The sequence below is a fragment of the Lampetra fluviatilis genome, chromosome 2 (genome assembly GCF_964198595.1).
Source record: "Lampetra fluviatilis chromosome 2, kcLamFluv1.1, whole genome shotgun sequence".
NCBI classification, from domain to species: domain Eukaryota; kingdom Metazoa; phylum Chordata; class Hyperoartia; order Petromyzontiformes; family Petromyzontidae; genus Lampetra; species Lampetra fluviatilis.
The window spans coordinates 20,090,307-20,111,020 of NC_136276.1; the positions used below are offsets into that span (position 1 = coordinate 20,090,307).

Consider the following 20,714-nt stretch of genomic DNA (forward strand, 5'->3'; position numbering starts at 1 on the left):
GACCACGTGGCTAGAGGCTTCTTCTCCCCGACGTGGATCTTCGTAACACCAGCACATGAAGATCCTCGAGCTCCTCACGGGGCCCTCGTTATATGCCCCCAGGCTGGGGCTGGCTCCGCCCTTCGCCCCGCCCACCTTCCAGGTCTCTCGAGCTCCTTCTCGAAGGTTCCCGAGAGCTCTTTTGGACCACGTGACCGCCCTGTGGCCCCCGTCTACCGGTGGCCCCCCTCCAATATCATCCGGTCACGTTACAGCAGGTCAACCAGCGTATCATGCCCCAAGGTAACCCTGGCTGGCTGACGCTCCCTCTCGCTCCCTCACCGGGAGCCCACACCGCCCACTCCTCGCGGTGCCTCCGCGCTGACCAGCGCTCACCCAAGCCCCGCAAGGGCTGGTACTACATCCCGCAACCCGGGCTGCCCATAATGACAACACATTACCCGCCGTGGCTTCGTAAGCCTCATGCACCATACAGTGACAAGTACAGTCGCTACACGTAGGTACAATTGGATGAAAACAGCAAATATCATCATGGCTTTTCAAAGTTGGTCCCTTTACCATCTGTACAGTGTGAAAACTATTTTATAATACGATAAAGCTGCCTGTAAGGTGATGAGTTTATCAGTAACTATTTAATCAACGATTTTGACATAAATGAATAACCAAACTGAGATCCATGAAAGAGAACTTATTTTAAATGGTATACAATATTTTAATTAATATGTCAGAAGTTTGCCTCAAATATATTTTTGCACGTTTAATTATGCAAAACGCATACATGTTTGTGAATTATTCAATATGTATACATATGAAAATGTTGTATGTCTTGCCTCACGGCAGATGTGGAGCGTACGTTCACAGAAAGTTCCTGTTTTTATGCTAATTTTAGTCACGTGACCAGGAAGTGACGATTTTAGATTTTCAGTGAACCACGCTGGCTTCTGCCATCTTACTGATAATTCAAGATGGCGGCACGCATCGCATCTCAGTGAGACCACAGCCGCACTTGTCCATTGTGGGAGCTTAAGAAGCATTGTCTGTAAGTTGTTTATATTCCTATAATATTGGCAATGCTGTTGTAATGTTGGAATGACCGTTATAGTGATGTAAATGCCTTTATGGTGCCGTTAAGTTGTTGTAGTAAATACGAGGGCTAGTTAGTAACGAAGATTGCGACTTTCTTTATTGTGGATGTTACTTGTGATTTAGTAGGTCGAGTCAGACTTGTGCCTATGTTGCGATCCTGAGAGTAAAGATGACGAAGTATCTCATCCACAGTTTAGTGTTATGTGTAATGCTTTACATTTGGGGTGCAGTGGAATGAATACACGATGTGCCTGTATGCAACGGACCGGCTTGTGCTTTTGTCTAGTTGTTCAGTGGTAATGTAGGGGCCTGGTCAGTCCAGGATATATTGTTATCTAAGACAATGTTCTGATGCTGTGGTGTTCATTGTGTTGGTGTTTCCGGATTATAACAGATGCTGTATCTGTGTTTTCTCACCAGTTTTACCTTGTTACAATCAATAAATGACGATTGGAGTTGGACGTTCATCCTGGCTCCGAGGGTTTATTGAATGCAAGGTTATCTACTCGACTAGCGGTGCAACGCAGCGCACAGCGAGGCCGAGATATTGTATATCATGGCAAAATGACCTATATTATTTATTACATTGGACGTACACATTCCAGTTGTTGTACAATTATATACTATTCACTTCTGAAACAACTCTAAAATTCCTCACTATGATCCAATAGCCTTTCTCTAGTGCCGCATCATATTGAATTAACGCCGCTGTGCATTTGTCAACTGCGGTGACACGCCAGACGAGATTCAGCCCGTGTCACGGTCTCTTGGTAGTGGCTCAATGTTAAACAAAATGGGTTTTCAGGCTTCGCAGACCTCTTTCCATTGGGATGCGATGATAATTATTTCAAGGATTAGACTCCCAGCGTCTTCGATCACCCTCTGCTCCATATTTCACACATAAAATGAGCAACCATCCCAAGTTTTTTTCCTTCTTTTCCGGCAGGTGCATTAATGAGCCAATGTCACCCCTACTACAATACGCAGTGGTTTTTTTCCCTGGCTGTATTAGAGGGAAATAGGTGATGCATACGATGTAAAAAAATATTTTTAAAAAACGAATTACAACTATTCCATTATCATGCACGAGGAGGTCGCAGTTGTAATATATGTTCAGGGGCATTTATCAAGGATTTTTTTTATAATAATTGTAATCAGGCTTTAAAATAAGCGAGGTGGCAGATGGAAGAAAATTGCCAGTTTTGCTATAAATTGATTTATCTTCCAATTTTTATATGGTAAATCATGAAGTGCTACTTAAGGGAAAATTGTGTTACATTAAAAAAAAATATTCTTTCAGCTGTAGCTTTCCAAAAGGATGTAACTATGATTGTAATGTTAGATTCACATGAGACCAGATGAAATAGGGTTCATATGCAATGGGGATCGATGCAAACCCAGTATTACAGTATTTTCTTTTAATGTTTTCAATCTATTAGAGTTATGATTACTTTAATGAATATGATTTCCAGTGTTAATTGACACAGTTTTTATATACATATTTCAATAGATAAAAACTGATTAATTGATTAGTTCCAATAACTCTTTCACTAAAACATATTGTGCCTGGATAAAATAAAATGAAAGGTGATAGAGTTGACCAATCTTAACAAATTGTACAGCGTTGTGCCATAACAAGACAATGTGAATATCCCTTGTTCAAGTAACCTTTGTAGTGTTGGTATAATGGTTAATTTAAATACACAGTATGTTGTTCCCCCATAATAAACCAATTGCGAATGCTGGGCATCATGCATCGTTGAACTATTGTGTGGCAAATTTTTCCCACAACAGAGTAACACTTAGGAGCGTATTTTTACAAATGCATGAGTAAGTCATATTCTCTACAACTTGTTTTCAGCCTTCACTTACACCCGCTGCGATTCTGCTGCAAACTGTATTAAATAGAGAAAAATGCTGATTTCTATATTGTTTAAAACTATTGCTCAATTTCAACTACTGTATTCCATATTAGTCCAAGGTTATGGAGGCAACGGCACTAATGGTGCTCACAAAATTCAAGAGCGCAACGCTCGTTTTGTATGTGTATGGCAACTTGCATAAATTACAGCTATTGCAGCATTCTGCATGCATAACTTGTTCTTCCAGGCACGAAAAGGATAATTGTGTCACCACAATATAAATTGAATTCATCATCCAATAATGCTATTTGTTTACCCAGAAAAGCTTCACTGGGTCTTTGCAGGGCATGTTTGGCAAATATGTTTGCACGTGGGTGGAAATTGAAGGTTTATACGTTTAATGCACATTACTCCGTTATGTTTTGGCCTTGGGTTGAAGTGTGGATTGTCGGTATTCCATAGCCCTTTGCATATCCGAAGCATTCGATCGTGTCTGGCATCCCGTGCTAATTGCTGAGCTGCCATCATATGGTTTGGATATCTAGCTTTCTAGCACATGTCAATACAGGTATATATACCTACACACCCTACATACAACAGAGTAAGTAGTATCTACTGACTCTGTAGTTGTATCTACTGACTGTACAGTAGCATCTACTGAGCCAGTAGTAGCTACTGACTGTATAGTAGTATTTACTGACTATAGCAACTACTGACTGTAGTAGTATCTACGAGCCCTACAGTAGTATCTACCGACTTGAAAATAGTAACTACTAACTCTATAGTAGTATCGGCTGACTCGAAAGCAGTAGCTACTGACCGTAGTAGTATGTACTGTCTGTAGCAGTATTAACTGACCGTAGTGGTATATACTGACTGTTTTAGTAGTATCTACCAACTCGATAGCAGTATCTACTATCACAACAGCAGTGCATACTGACTGTGGTGGTACCTGCTATCTTACTTATTTCCCTCATTAAAATGCAAATCAATTTATAACATTTTTGACATGCGTTTTTCTGGATTGTTTTGTTGTTATTCTGTCTCTCAATGTTTAAATAAACCTACCATTAAAATTATAGACTGATCATTTATTTGTCAGTCGGCAAACGTACAAAATCAGCAGGGGATCAAATACTTTTTTCCCTCACTGTAGGTAAGATGATTGTGTAATTTAATGACACTTGACACAAGGTTTTAATACTTGTTATTACTCTACATTTCACCTCTAGCTCAAGATCTTTTATGAAGCCATTGCATTGAAACATATCGACCAGTCTCTCACATTTCAGAAAATACCCAATCAGATCGTTCGATGGGATCATAAAAAATTGTACAAAATTAGGTTACCTTCGCAAACTCATCCAGTGGTCTGTAGAGTTCAGTGTTTGGTATTCTGCCGAGCAGTTTACAATCTGGCCTAAACCGGAGAGACAAAGCCACAGCATGCATTTGCTTTCATCACAATTATGCATTTATCAAACAGAAATACTTTAGTTCTCACCGTTGCATCCTGAATAAGTCCAATGTTTTTAGAGTTCATAAGCTAAGCAGGATTTAGAATATTGTTATTACTCCGAAGGGAAACCACCAAGGCTTGTCAGGTGTTGTAGGCATGGCTGCAAGGGTGGCCAGAATATGGCAGTGCAGCAATGGATTATTGACTATCTGTGCAGAGTTTCGAGCGTCACCCCCTTCCTTGTATGTGTGTGGGTCTTCTCCATGTACTTTGAGTTTCATCCCACAGGCGTGACACTCGTTAATGGAATTGGACAATCGTTTCCATGCAGGGCTCTCCTTAACCAAACAAAAGAAACAGCCTCCCAACTAAGCGAGACTATTTTTCCGAGCAAAGCAGTGGCAATACATTTTAATCCCATTAGATCGTGAGAGTACATACATAAGTGATGAGATTTAACGCCGTATGCCCCTGCCAACTCACCATGGTGATTACGCCCAGGCATCGTTTCCAAACACACACACACACTTGGCGTAGCCACGCCACTCAACACTGCCACTGTTGCACCGTGGGCGACCGTGCGCTCGCCCATGCTGCTTCGCCTCGCTCACCTCTGAGTGCGGTAGACGATCGTCATCAAGGAAAATGCCACGGCGACACCCAGGCCCAGGTCCACGTTCAGCAGCAGGACAGCGAGCCAGGTGACGAGCCAGATGTACTGGAAACCATGTACGCCACTCTATTAGGCTCGATCCACTCGAGGCGCTTGACATTTAACGCTGGTACACTAATTATTCTGAAAAGGGATACACTAATTACTTCCGATGCACTACGGCACACGCTTGTAATCTAGAACGGTGGGGGGGGGGATCACACAGATTTGTTTGCGTTGATGAGACCCACCTGTCTGGGCGGAACAGGAAGGTGCACATGTGTCAGTGCAGCAAGTAGGCTGTTGACTTGCCTGTGCATGTTTCAGAATGTTATCTCATTAAATGTGTGTTTTCCTCTGGGGTCTGCGGTTTTATCCCACATTCTGGCAAAATCCACAAAGGCGTTGGTCAAATATCATGTCAGATTCTCTTGATTTAATCTTAAGACTCAGCTGATGCTTTCATGATGACGTGAATACACGAACCCAGCATTACAATTCCATCTTGACGTAGAATTGCTTTTGGTGGCATAATTTTGCGACCGACTTCCCAACAAATTTTTGCGAATAATCCAGTGAAAAGAAAATTCGAATTACTATCGCCTTACTACTCAGGTATAAAACTTTTCTGCACATAATCCAGCATTTCATGCGACGTGCTGCATTATCCCTATAGCTACAATGTAACAAGTGCTTTGATATTAAGGGGTTTTTCTCTGCAAAAATTTGCCCAGCTATGCTTTCTAATCACAGTAAATATTGTCAAGCGATTTTTTTTATGTTTTTGGCATAGTAATTTTAAACTTGTGATGATCAGAAAGATAGGCCCCTTACCTCCAATTAACACAGTTGGGTACGTACAAAAGTTCAACATATGTATAGGTAGCTCAGAATCCCCGGGTGTCTTTTGTTTTTATTTAATTACACGCTTATTCATGGGCTCTCAATATTTCAGTGCGATTATTTCGGCGTTTTGTTACAATGAAGTGCTTTCTTTCGTGCAGTGCATTTTGAGATAATATCGTCACCTTTAAAGTTTGTTTTAAACGTTTAAAGCCGTTTGTAGTGTATACTTTAATGAAGACAGTCGCCCTTTTGTCTTAACCCCTGTGTTTGTCGCTCGTTTGTATACATTTTCATCTTTTTACCACAACTTGAAAAACAAACTCCTTTAAAAACACTTTGAAAACAGCTGGCTTTTGTAAATAATGTACCCACCACGAAGCACATGCTATAAATTCACTCCCAAGATAATAAACCCGAGGAACTCTTGTTTGTATAGCTGCTTCTAACAATTTTACTTATTGTTTGTTGATATTGGTGGCCACTAGAAGGGTGAGCGAGAAAAAAAACGTACACTGCTCCCCTACCCCTTTGTCAGGGTCATGTCAGACCCCGACTTCATTTCAGCCGGGAAGGCCCCAATTGAGTTGAGCAGCTCTGTTGCAAAGACTACCACAGCCCGAGACCATCGGCAGTGGCAGCAGTTATAGGAGGACTTTGCAGGTTGGGAATCTGCCAATGTTATGACAATCGTACACAGTAGTCTCTTTGTTAACGTTTTTAATCCTTTCCACGAAAACTACCGTGAATCGAAATAACTGTTAATCGGATATAGAAATTAAATGTTAAAAGCATGAATCCGTTCCAAGTTGACCTTTTTGACCCCAAAAACATAGTTTATGACATTTAAACACGAATTACTTTCCTACACCTCTTTTCCTTCTGCAAATTCAATTTAGGGGGCATTGCAATCACTATTGATTAACTTATACGTTGAAAAATAAGTAAAACTCACTGAGTCTGCAAGAGAGCTGTTTCCACTGCCAAAACAGAAAACGCAATATAAACAAAGCCAGTCGAGGTCTAAAGGCTAATAAATGGGCGTCGCTGATTGGCTGAAGGCATGGGCTCAGCCTCAGCTACGAGGGCTCAGATTGGCCGATATTCATCAGAATTTTTACGTTTATCGAAACCATGGGGTCCCTATGGGAGGCGAAACGTTAATAAAAAAAACTGTTAATCGATGTCACTGTTAACCAAGGGACTATTATATTCAAATTCATTATGTGAGAATATTGATTTGAAAAAGGTTAATATTTGAAAACGGCTCGCCTTCTGATTACGATGATTTGTGACACAATTACAGCATAATGCCAAACTATGTCATTTGCTTCACGGTACGGTACTTACAAAATCCACCTTGCTGATTTTCCACAGTTGCTTCAGGTCAGTGAAATGCATGAGCATTCTCTTTAGGCCCACTACAATGATGCACGCTAAAACGGACTGCACATACACAAACATTGCAATGCACACTATTGAACAGCAAACGTGTAACATTAAAAGGTTGTGATATTTTAACACCACATTGTTCTCTTCAACAAATAACAGACCCCCAGCTTGAGTAGAGACTTTCAAATGCAGTGCTTAAAATTTCCACTCGCACTAAAATATCCAACCACGTGGCACTGTGGTTAGAGTGCACAACTCAGCCAGAAGGTTGGGAGGGTTCAAATCAAGCTCAGTGTAGTTCGTTCAAGACAATATTCCTCCACAGTCCATGACGTAGACTGCTAGAGGCTGACTGTTACAACATAACAGTATAATTTACATCACTGTCTGAGGGCTACTATTGTATAGGGGCAATGCCCAATACTACTTTGAGCATGCAAATATCTTGACTATAAATGATCAAATATGAGTACACGTTTTGTGGCATTCTTCATCTCAGATCAACTACATTTCATTAGTTTCACAATTCATCATTGCTCGTGAATTACGCCGTCAAACCCGAATACACGTCGTGGCAACTATGTAAAGCGGGTGGTAGCAAGTGATCAGAATGTATGGGAATAAAGAAAAAGTTGGACATACCCTCTGTAGAGCTCTAAATAGAGGTCCCACAGCCAGGAGGACAACCAACACCACCATGGTGGATATGCCAGAGGCGAGCTGCAAGGTCAAAGGTTACCCACAATAGCAAAGGAAACAAAATATAGATTTGTTTGCTTTGCTTCACAAAACATGAGCCCGTTACAGCCCATCGCACAATCCAAGTCCAGGAGGCAACAATCGTGAAAAACCATCCCGACGCAACTGTGCCGTATGCAGGGGGTTGTGGGAAAAGAATGGTAGTGGGGGGGGGGGTGTCCCAACTAAGTGAGGCTATCATGGTGGTGGTGGAGGGAGAAACAAAAACATTTATAAAAATCTTGTAAGTAAACACATCTGTATCAGGGGAAGAAAAAACCCCCCGTTAAATTCCCTTGGGTATTTTCCCAAAAATATTGATTCTGAAATGTGATTAATACAGTGTTCAGCACAGGTGGCTGGTATATGACAGCAGAGTTGTCACTAAAGGATTGCGAACTCACTCTGGCTACGTTTATGAATGATGATGATGATTATTATCATCGTAATTATGTTTTTTTTTCTGAAATGTTCGCTATTCTTACTTGTAAGGCCAGTGAGCATGAGGATGACAAAGGCACATTGTAGGGAGGTGATTCACCCGCTGTGACAGCACAACATATGGACCTTATGGCAGGACCCCGGGGTCCCATAGGCCCCCAGCTCTCGCATAAACTACGTTACTACATCATTTAATGTCTGTTGAACGCGAAGGTTAAAGCAATATATTCCTCTCGACGAGCTCTACACGATGCGCTGATCAAAGTTTCAAAGTTTTGTGTTGCGGTGGGACGGAGTCGCCAAAAATACATTAACTACGATTTTGACTTCCTTTTATTCAGGACCCCGGGGTCCCGCCATGAGGTTCATATACAGATACAGCTTTGTGTAACGTGTAAATTGTAACTTAAACAAAGCATGTAATTTACTGTGTGAAAAAGCTATTACTCTGATTATGGGAAAACCTCACTGAGTGTGAAGACTCTTTCTCAGCAAGGGGCGATGATTCCTATCTGATTCACAAGTAACTAATTTGCAAGCTCAAAATTTAACAGTAAGGTTTGCAGACAATGGCCTACTTTTCCCTGAATGACCTTACGTGACCGGTGAAGCAGATGGCATGTCTATTTTTACGGTAAATACAAATGCGCTTGAGCAGCCGTCTGGAACGCTGTTCTGTCGGATATTTGGAAGCCACTGGAGCTATGCACTTTTAAATCTAATTTGAAAACGAATTTCTTTCTAACTGCTTTTTGTGTTTAGTTTTCTGTCCTTCCCCTGCACCTCCGATTAGCACGGTTGGCTACGCATGGTTGCGAAAGACGTTCTACATACATACATACCTGCCAGTTTAACCAGGGTGTCCTGCCAGATTGGAACCGTGAACCTCTGCAACAACTGGCAAATGTACTACCGCTGGACCAATGTCAATTACCATATTGGCCTTATAACAATTCTTGAAACTCAGTGAAAATCTCCTTGATAATGGCAACACTTTACCTCGGTACATCTGAGAACGCTTTACACGGAATAAGCGCCTAGCACCTCATCTCAAACATTAGAGAGGGCACCCCCAGTGGCAGTTATCCCTGTGCGGCACAAGGTGACAACTCAGCACCTGGTTCGCAAGAGGACGTTAGTCTGCCAGTCAGAGGCGATGTTTTGCTGCTGTACGTGTAATCCCATATGTTTTAAGTGACGGTTATTGTACCTGCGTGTTCCCTCCTGTCCCCTCCTGAATGGAGGTCCTGGAAATAGAAGCAGCACTTGGGAAGCACTGGAAGAATGAGCCAAAGAGGTTGCAAACTCCGTGCGCAAATAGTTCCTAAAAGAGATGACACAAACAATGCAAATCGAATCCAAATACATTTCTTGCAATATCTATGTAGTGCCTAATATACGGTTACCATCACCATCATTCTTAAACTTGGGGTAACCCCAGTGTTGTTTAGAGAAGCCTGGTGGGTATAGAACTGGTCCGGAAGAGAGCCCCTACCACTGTGGTTACGTTAAGTTAAGTTACCGGTAATAATTGTTCACTTTTGTAAAAGTGAATCATGAAAAAGCGGATACCAATCGTGCCTGAAGAGGAAGGTTTTCGATTACTGCACATTGTATGTATGTAGAACTTTTTTTGCACCGTACGTAGCAAACCGTGCTCATCGGAAGCGCCAGCTTCGACGTCACAGACAAAAGGAGAAGAAATAAAAGCTCAAAATCGTGGAATGAAGCGTGAAGAGACGCACGCTTCCAGTTACACCGAGGGACAGAAAGAGGAGCACGTGCATCAGGGAACGATACAAACACGTGACACTGTCAGCAATGAGATAAACTGTTTACAGTCATAGTGACGTGTGAGGAAAGGCTTGGGATGATGGCCGGTGGAAGAGACTGGCGATGGAATGGCAACGGTAGGAGGAAAACACGCCCGAGAGGACGACCACTGCAGGGACGGATCGATGGGATCAGTGCATGTGCAGGAGCGAGATGAATTGTCGCATCGCAGGACCGTGAGGGAGGCCATTACTCAGCAGTGGAAAGACAAGAATAATGTTTAGTTTCATATAACATTGTGAATGGAAATTGCATCTCACAACCACTAAGTATGCCCAATCAAGCGAGAAGGCAGCCAGGTGGCGAGCCGGCGAGGCGGTGCCAACAATCACTCAAGCTCTGCAGTCCTCTATATATAAAGATATTTTTAGGCAATTAATGAGTGTTAGTACACGCACGAGGAAACCTGGAGTACCTGGAGAAAACCCACAAATGCAAGGGGTGAAGACTCTATACCGTACAGAAGAGATATGTGATATTGGTCTACACTTTCCTGTACCTCCTGGCTTGCCAGAGTATGGCTCTTCCTTGACGTCCACGGGAAGGACCTTATCGCGACATTCGTACAGTGATCCGCCAACCCTCTCCTCCACAGTGCAGGATTACAGGCGTTCAAATCGCCACCACCACCCAGGCACGATGGTGCTTTATTCAATCGCTTTTAACATTCAGCGCTTCCACATTTTTGTTTCAAATCATGGATTCTGGGCAGAGTGCCGAGCCAACTGGTAGGAGGGCAGGGAAATCGACGTTTCCAAGAATTGAGAGTGTGGCGGCACACGCCAGTGATTTACTGCATTGGAGGCACTGGTTTGAACATCATGCAGATTTGCGGAACTCCTTAAAGCCGCAGAGCTGAGGTAGGCAAGCAATCACTACTACCATTAACCAGAGGTGGGACAAAGTCATTGTTATGCAAGTCCAAGTCGAGTCGCAAGTCATCAAATTCATGACTCGAGTCTGACTCGAGTCCAAGTCACATGACTCGAGTCCACATCTCATAGGTGGGACAAAGTCATTGTTATGCAAGTCCAAGTCGAGTCGCAAGTCATCAAATTCATGACTCGAGTCTGACTCGAGTCCAAGTCACATGACTCGAGTCCACACCTCTGCCATTAACTGTGCGCCCAGGTTTGGCAATCAGGTCGTTGGGTTTACAGGGCAAGCGTGCTAACCACTTAAAACTAAACAATTTTTTTTTATTTTACCAGGTAAGGTCCACTGAGCAATATATAGCTCTTTTTCAGAAGCGACCTGGGCACACATGATAGCTGGAAAACGTGGCGTATCATGATGTAAATATATATAACAGCAAAATACTCCAAATGCATGTTTCTAAAAGTGGAGGGATAAACAGGAGGACCCGGAGAAACATCCAGACAACCATGGGGAGAACATGCAAACTTCAAATATACAGCAGGCATCAGGCTCGGGATCAAACGCATAGCCTCGTGTATACAAGGCGAGGTAGTTAACATATGGCCACTACGGCACCCACTTCACCATTTCCCCAAAATGCTGTGTATTTGTCACCTAAACACTTCGTTCCACGACCACAGTACACATTTTTGCAACCCCTTTTGTTTCAACTTTTAAGTCAAATTCATGAACTACACCCTGCTGCAGGCCTAAGGACCAGTACATTATACAGCCTGCACTGTATTATGTCCCCATGCCTGATTTTTTTCTAGATGAAACGTGGCAGACAAAATTGGAATAATAAATTGCTCAATGAAAAGTTGAATAAATAAAGGGCTTTGAAAAACCAAGATCAACTGAACAGAGGAGCAGTTAAATTTCGATTAAAGCTTTCGTGACTGCAGGGATTCATCTCCTTGGTTCTTTCGGTAAAGTCACGTAGAATGGAAATAATAAAATAATAAAAATAAAACATAATAAAATAATTCTCATGACGTTTCGGCCACAACGCAAGCAACCGTCCTCAGGCGGAGAACAGGTCTGTCGAGAAGACAGAGTCTGAATGACACACCCCAGGCTTGGAGCGTCTATTTAAGCTGGGATGGAGGGGGGAAGAGCGCCTTGACAACATAATTTGCATATCAAGAGGAATTTAGCATATTTATGGCAAATGCAGATATGCGAATAGTACTACTTGTGAAATGTGTAGGAGGTTTGGTGGGGGGTTTAAAGTCATTATGCCCGTGCATTATGCAGGATTAGCAGCACCAAAGGGAGGGGATAGGAGTAACATTAATAAAGGGAAGGAATGTTTATAGTATGTAGCTACAGTAACTAAACCACCACGTAAACAACTAAAGTATAAACTACATAGTATCATCAGTATACTAAATATACTCTCCAATAAGCTGAGCTACTAACAGTAAGTAATACATTACAATTCTAGGTCGCAAAAAATATAATATGCTTCTAGCTAAACTTTATTCTCTTACATCACACGAGTCTACACCGTACTATATACTGCCATAGACAAACCCAACATTAAATTACATACTGTATTACTATACACCACCCTATACCTTAAACATTGTAATATTACACTATTTATTATTCTACCCACCCTACTGTATATCACACTGCTGTATATTCACTATACAATAACGATACTATATATTACTTTGTACATTGTATTAAACATTACAATTTTATACTATTTATTATTATACAATCCGCTATACACTATACCATTGACCGTCGCGTGAAAGATACTAAGAGGAAGCAATGAAATATGTCAATGGGAGAGTAGTGATTGGAGACTTGCAGCGGAGAAAAGAATCCATTCCCTGCGGAGAATACAAGATATATAGTCAATGCCAGTGAGTGGAACGCGGTCTGAAAGTCACCGTAAACGTGAACACAATCAGTTAAGATCCGAAATGGTTTATTACGTCCTTCCAATGATTGCTGAGCCAGAATCCATCTTCTCGGTTGAAATTGTCTCTATGTTTGTATATGTGGATCGCCTCATGAACGAATCTCTCATGGTAGCCAGATGGCTTGCAGAGAACCTCTGTCTTGGAGAAGTCAATATCATGTGAGCCCACTAAATTGTAACAGTGATCTGCCACGGCTGAGGAGTTTGTCCTACCGTGTTTCAAGTCTGCTTTATGTTCAGAGATCAAGGATAAGGGAAAGGGTTGACCATGTTTTTCCTAGTTTGAGGGTAGGTTCCACCATAAAAAGTAATGCACTTAGGAGTTGTGACCTATTGAAGAATAATAAATAATAATGTACAGCCCATCCACTGCTGGATGAAGGCCTCCGTATGCTCCATCAGTCATGGTGGTTGTTTAATCATCCTGCACCACCACCAATGTTATCCGTAGATGGTCATCATACTCAGATTACCGTGCTCATAAAATCATGGTGGCGAGATGTTATCTCACTCGCTTGGTATACAGGAGATCGTGTGTTCTATCCCGACCCTGATGGCTGTATATTTGGAGTTTGCGTGTCTCTCTCCCCGTGATCACGTGGATTTTTCTCCGCGTCCTCCGGTGTCCCCCCTCCACATTTAGAAACATGCATTTAGAGAATTCGGCTGCTATACATTTCCACGTGATAAGCCACTTCGTTGTGCTATCACTTGTGGCCAGGTCACTTCTGAAAAAGAGCTGTATAGCTCAGTGGGCCTAACCTGGTAAATACAAATTGTTAAAAGAAGCTAACCACTGTGCCACACTGGACCGGCCTGCATGTGTTATCTATTAACCGGCTATAATCACTACGCTATGAGGCATCTCTTCCGAACCAATGATACTCTGAGACCCTATATGTCTGCAGCACGATGGGCATCATGGGCGTTTTCTTGATGGTATACGTAGACCTTGACTGGACCAAGTAACATCAACGCAGCCCTTCTCAGTAGAGTTCGTTTCCAAGCATTGCAATGCAGTGCATCTGTAGTATAATAGTGCCGGCTGGTGGACAGCAGCGACAACTGAGGTGGACAGACAGTACACAGGCCAGTGAGCATGTGCACGTGTGTTGGCAGTGCGGAGGAATTAGGGCAAGGGTCATGGAGGACCCCATCTGGAGGCCCCTGGAACCTCCTAGCGGGTTCGAGCGAGAAGGGAGGCGTGGTCAGGGCGGAGTCAGGCCGCGCTGGGAGCATAAAAGGAGGTTGCCGGTTCTGGGAATGGACTCGTCTCATTGTTGCTGTCATCTCGTCGCCGTCGTTGCTAAACGTCTCCGCTCAATATCACACTACGAAGGATAGTAGTTGACTATCTAAGTCAGTGCCGTCAGTGTTAGACGGCTAGTGTTGTGTACAGGCTAGGCTGAGCTACTGTGGAGAGTGTGCGGACGAGACCGTGGAAGTTGTGTTTAATAAATAAGGTGCTTCCTACAAACTCTGTCTCCGAATCAGTGACACTACACGTGGTTAAAAGGCGTCTAAAATTGTAATACCTGATTGGCGTCGACGGTATAACCATGCTTCTTTGCAAAGATCTTTGCCAACGACACAGAGACGGCGTAGCCGACAATCGCTATCGCCAGTCCGTCGGCGATGAGCGAGGAGAAGTTGGTCACAGTTGGCAGCTGCGGCACTGGCAGCCTAGCCACAGTGAACAGACAAAACACAAAATAAAGGCAAAGATCCCCTTTGTAGCCTTGGGGCAAGTGCCATTAGCGAGCACCTATGAAGGTCGGCACGGCACACGAGGTGGGTGGCCAGCAAAACGCCCGGCCGCCTTTGTCTCCCCAGTGGCGATGTTTACTACACATCGCACCGGGTACTCATTTGAGGCCGAGTCGACGTACATACATACAATCACGCAAAGACAAATATTTACCCTCCCCCCACCCCCCATATAGTTCTGATGACTATTTGGGCAAAGGCTATCAAGGCATAGCACACACACGAGACATGTTCTACCCTTTATTATTCCAAAATGTTGTTGTATTTGGATTTGTAAAAACAGGCTCACCCGGCAGGTATATTCCCAACCACTGTAACTCCAAACTTTTCTTCCAGCCGGGCGTAGAAGGAGATGACGGTAGCCAGAATAATCTAAAACAAAGGGCGCACGTTTTATCCGGTTTAGACTTTGAATTCAGTTGCCCGGACTCATTTAACAATAGGGCACGCCAAAGTGCCATATTTTGGCGTGATTATAATCATATTATAATCATATTATAATCACGCCAAAATAGGTCACTTTGGCGTGCCCTATTGTGATTATAATCACGCCAAGATTGGAATTTGCAGGAAAAAGTATGTTTCCGTTGGCATGCTAATTTCTATCATCCATGCAAAGAACAGAACGAAATATTATGGTTCGGTATAAAATGTCAGCGGGACATGTGTTATCTTATTTTAATTTATATAGCGCCTTGATGAAGGCGCCGAACAAATAAGTAGCAATTTGTACAGCAGAAGTGTGATGGGATGAGATGAGTTGATGAGAAGGATGGCAGTGCACGGTGAATGTGATGACGCGTGAAATAAACAATGATGAAAGCAAGGATGAGTGGTTCACGTTGAGTGGTTCATGATGAGTGGTTCATATTGAGCGGTTCACGGTGAGCGGTTCATGATGAGTGGTTCGTGATGAGTGTTTCATGATGAGTGATTAATGATGAGTGGTTAAGGATAAGTAGTTCACGATGAGTGGTTCATGATGAGTGTTTCATGATGAGTGGTTCACGATGAGTGGTTCACGATGAGTGGTTCGTGATGAGTAGTTCACGATGAGTGGTTCATGATGAGTAATTCGTGATGAGTGGTTCGTGGTGAGTGGTTCACGATGAGTGGTTCGTGATGAGTGGTTCATGATGAGTGGTTCGTGATGAGTGGTTCACGATGAGTGGTTCGTGATGAGTGGTTCATGATGAGTGGTTCGTGGTGAGTGGTTCACGATGAGTGGTTCGTGATGAGTGGTTCGTGGTGAGTGGTTCATGATGAGTGGTTCGTGGTGAGTGGTTCACGATGAGTGGTTCGTGATGAGTGGTTCGTGGTGAGTGGTTCACGATGAGTGGTTCATGATGAGTAGTTCACGGTGAGTAGTTCACGATGAGTGGTTCACGATGAGTGGTTCATGATGAGTAGTTCACGGTGAGTGGTTCATGATGAGTGGTTCGTGGTGAGTGGTTCACGATGAGTGGTTCGTGATGAGTGGTTCGTGGTGAGTGGTTCACGGTGAGTAGTTCACGGTGAGTGGTTCATGATGAGTGGTTCACGGTGAGTAGTTCACGGTGAGTGGTTCATTATGAGTAGTTCACGATGAGTGGTTCGTGATGAGTAGTTCGTGATGAGTGGTTCAAGGTGAGTGGTTCATGATGAGTGGTTCACGGTGAGTAGTTCACTGTGAGTGGTTCATTATGAGTGGTTCACGATGAGTGGTTCGTGATGAGTAGTTCGTGATGAGTGGTTCAAGGTGAGTGGTTCATGATGAGTGGTTCACGATGAATAGTTCGCGATTAGTGGTCCATGATGAGTGGTTCGTGATGAGTGGTTCACGATGAGTGGTTCGTGATGAGTAGTTCACGATGAGTGGTTCATGATGAGTAATTCGTGATGAGTGGTTCGTGGTGAGTGGTTCACGGTGAGTGGTTCACGGTGAGTGGTTCACGATGAGTGGTTCACGATGAGTGGTTCATGATGAGTAGTTCGTGATGAGTGTTTCACGATGAGTGGTTAATGATGAGTGGTTCATGTTGAGTGGTTCACGATGAGTGGTTCACGATGAGTGGTTCATGGTGAGTGGTTCACGATGAGTGATTCACGATGAGTAGTTCGCGATGAGTGGTTCATGATGAGTGGTTCACGGTGAGTAGTTCATTGTGAGTGGTTCATTATGAGTGGTTCACGATGAGTGGTTCGTGATGAGTAGTTCGTGATGAGTGGTTCACGGTGAGTGGTTCATGATGAGTGGTTCACGATGAGTAGTTCGTGATGAGTGGTTCATGATGAGTGGTTCACGATGAGTGGTTCATGATGAGTGGTTCACGATGAGTGATTCACGATGAGTAGTTCGCGATGAGTGGTTCACGATGAGTGGTTCATGATGAGTGGTTCACGATGAGTGATTCACGATGAATAGTTCGCGATGAGTGGTTCATGATGAGTGGTTCGTGATGAGTGGTTCACGATGAGTGGTTCGTGATGAGTGGTTCGCGATGAGTGGTTCACGGTGAGTGGTTCACGGTGAGTGGTTCACGATGAGTGGTTCACGATGAGTGTTTCATGATGAGTGGTTCACGGTGAGTGGTTCACGGTGAGTGGTTCACGATGAGTGGTTCACGATGAGTGGTTCGTGATGAGTGTTTCATGATGAGTGGTTAATGATGAGTGGTTCATGATGAGTGGTTCACGATGAGTGGTTCACGATGAGTGGTTCATGGTGAGTGGTTCATGATGAGTGGTTCACGATGAGTGATTCACGATGAGTAGTTCGCGATGAGTGGTTCATGATGAGTGGTTCACGGTGAGTGGTTCACGATGAGTGGTTCACGGTGAGTGGTTCACGATGAGTGGTTCACGATGAGTGGTTCGTGATGAGTAGTTCGTGATGAGTGTTTCATGATGAGTGGTTCATGATGAGTGGTTCATGATGAGTGGTTCATGATGAGTGGTTCACGATGAGTGGTTCACGGTGAGTGGTTCACGATGAGTAGTTCACGATGAGTGGTTCACGATGAGTGGTTCACGGTGAGTAGTTCACGGTGAGTGGTTCATGATGAGTGGTTCACGGTGATTAGTTCACGGTGAGTGGTTCATGATGAGTGGTTCACGGTGAGTGGTTCGTGATGAGTGGTTCACGGTGAGTGGTTCATGATGAGCGAGTGTGCTGAATGGGCGGTGAATTTGGGAAGAGGGATGGTGTTTATCGATGAGGCGGAAAGGAGTAGGGAAGAGGAATTTGGGTAAGTGAGTGTTTTAAGAGAACAAAAAATGTAAAGTGAAGTCGAATGTTTGACACGTAGGGGCAGCTTGTTCCAGTGTAAGGGGGGTCAGAAGCCTTTTAGATGCATTGCTTCGAGTACTTTACTCTTATGTGTTGATTTACACAGCAGTACGTAATTTTCATTAAAAAAACAAGGGTCAGTACAATCTCTTCCCAAATCGAGAAATGCCGGCATAATGTTGTTGGGAAGAAGCACTCTCATTTAACTTCATAAAATAATGACATTTGTCAACAAATAAAATCCAATAAAAAAACGATGGTTTGACAGTCCACATCCTTGATTCTGACACTGCACTTGCACAGTGCGTGAAACCTCGGAGTTATCCCCGATTCTGAGCACTCTGGTTCAACGGCAACTCTCGTTCATTTCCGTTCTCCTTCTCACATTGTTGTTGTAACTTTCTGACCCCGTGACCCTCACTGAACATCTGCGAAAAAGAGCTTCAAAGCTCATCGGATTTCTCCAGAATAAATTAGCATTGCGATGCCGATTCTCTCAATGAGACAGTACCTGGCACCTCCGCATGCTCGAGATTCTCCAGTGTCCTGAGCCAAGCTGCCACCGAGACATTTATCCAAACCTCCATCTCTCCTCTCTGGCCCTCTCAAATCCCTCACCTCCAAACTCCTGATGATCCAAATTACCACTGCAATACTTGTCGTACGTACTTGTATACATGAACTACATTATTGCATTATTCTGATCTCTCTTCTGGCTCCATATCCGATGTTAAATCAACTTGAAGAACGCACTTACCATGTTCAACATTGTCTGTCGGCTCACCCCTGCCTACCTCTCCCCTCTAATCTCACTCTACTCCTCTCTACGCACTCTCCTACTTCTTCCCTCTAATCTCACTCTACTCCCCTCCATGCACTCTCTCCTCCATCAACCTTCAGTTGAAGCCCCAGTCAACCTTTGCTCAAGCGGAGATCGATCATTCCCCTCCACTGCCCCTAGGGTCTGCAATGTCCTGTCCCCGGACATCTGTGCTGTTGGCTCCCTGACACCCGTTCATATAATTCCTCACAACTTTCCTCTTGTCCTCTACGTATTTTTCTCTTGTTAAAACAAACTAATCATCGATGTCTTCTTTCCGCCAAATGTCATGTCCCGTTGGCTTGTCCAGAACCTTGAGATGTGGTTCCATTTAGATGCTATATCAAATCCAAATTGTATTTTAACAGACTAACTTTACTTTGGTTCTGCTGTAGAATGGTTTAGCTTTCACTTTTAGAAAACTGTAGTATGCTAGAGGGTGTTATAACTGTTGTTGGGTTCTTACCAGGAGCAGTTCCACAGGAATTGGAGCTTTGAGCTTACTCTTGTACCGCTGGTTTATCTCTCTCACTGGAATGAGCACAGTCAAACACACCAGCGACGTCACCAGCTCTGCTATATTTGTGTTCGGTAGCTTCTGAAAAATATCAACCATTGTCTGAAAAACATAAAAAAGCACAAACAAGTAACAATATATCATTGTACTTCCGATGAACTCATTAAATATTTTAACGTTCGGTAACATTTTATCTTGAAATTATTTATCAATGTGACATGCCAGAAAAAATGTTCTTCATGGTATGAGCATAAAGGCCCATATTCATGAGTTTATATATTTTTAGGAAATTGACCAAAGTTGCAGAGCGTTGGCCGTTTTTCTCCTCCAACTTTGAGTGGTTATTGAATCGTCAAACTTCTCATGAGTCAAGGCCCAGGCTGCACCTTTCGACGGCAATGGTGTAACAAGGACAGTGGTTTAATTGTCTCTCAAAGTTTTAAACGACATCAGGACCAAAGCAAAGTGCGTTGTTGGTGCAAATATGATCTCGCCACTTTCCACGTACAACATACCACTTTTAGGTTTTTCTAATTTGTTGAACAGCACTGGATCCACGGACCCACATAGCACCACTCCACACCGTAAGCTCCAGCACCCCACAGACGATCACACGAGTGCCCCCAAAGCTCGCTCTATATAACTGGAGAGCTCGCCAGTCTAAAAACAATCATTCCAGGGCTGCTTTTGGCACAGCTTCTGAAATATTTACAAACTATCATCATTGAGTAATGCTTACTCTACTGCATGAAACTCTTGCCGAATGCAGGATCCATCTCACACAGATGTATCCCGGTTATATGCTGGATTAAATTTTAATTTAAATATGCAATTAAAATCCACTATAAATCAAACATCAAAGGCAGCTTGGGCCACTTCACTTGCTGATTCAGCAAGCGCATGCATAACTGCCAAAGAGCCCTGGACAGTAAAAAAAGGAAGGCCCTCCTCATTGAGCTCCGATGTTGAGCTAAATTGCGACTGATAAGCATTGGAGTGGCAGCCAAGCACGCTATAACCCATTCGACCGGAATGAGGACCTGCACAACCTACTTTCAAGTCCCTGTAAAGGAGAAAAAAACCGTATAACAAGGCATGCGGGAGCGCAGTTCCCACAGGCATGAGGGGGCACCCACTTGAAAAAAAGAGGCAGTTTGCACTTTGCAGGCAATAGTGGTGAAT

General features: G+C 43.4%; 1 protein-coding gene across 1 annotated transcript in view; it reads right to left on the reverse strand.

Moving 5' to 3' along the window:
* LOC144946997 (prestin-like) overlaps nt 1-20,714 on the reverse strand; it is an 86,500-nt gene that overhangs the window by 30,732 nt on the left and 35,054 nt on the right. Inside the window, exons 5-12 of the mRNA XM_078876101.1 lie at nt 19,482-19,634; nt 15,217-15,299; nt 14,696-14,843; nt 9,684-9,797; nt 7,937-8,014; nt 7,253-7,348; nt 5,019-5,125; nt 4,299-4,368 (exon numbers count right to left, since the gene is read on the reverse strand). Of these exons, the coding sequence (XP_078732227.1) occupies nt 4,299-4,368; nt 5,019-5,125; nt 7,253-7,348; nt 7,937-8,014; nt 9,684-9,797; nt 14,696-14,843; nt 15,217-15,299; nt 19,482-19,634 (849 nt within the window). The remainder of the gene's footprint in view (nt 1-4,298; nt 4,369-5,018; nt 5,126-7,252; nt 7,349-7,936; nt 8,015-9,683; nt 9,798-14,695; nt 14,844-15,216; nt 15,300-19,481; nt 19,635-20,714) is intronic.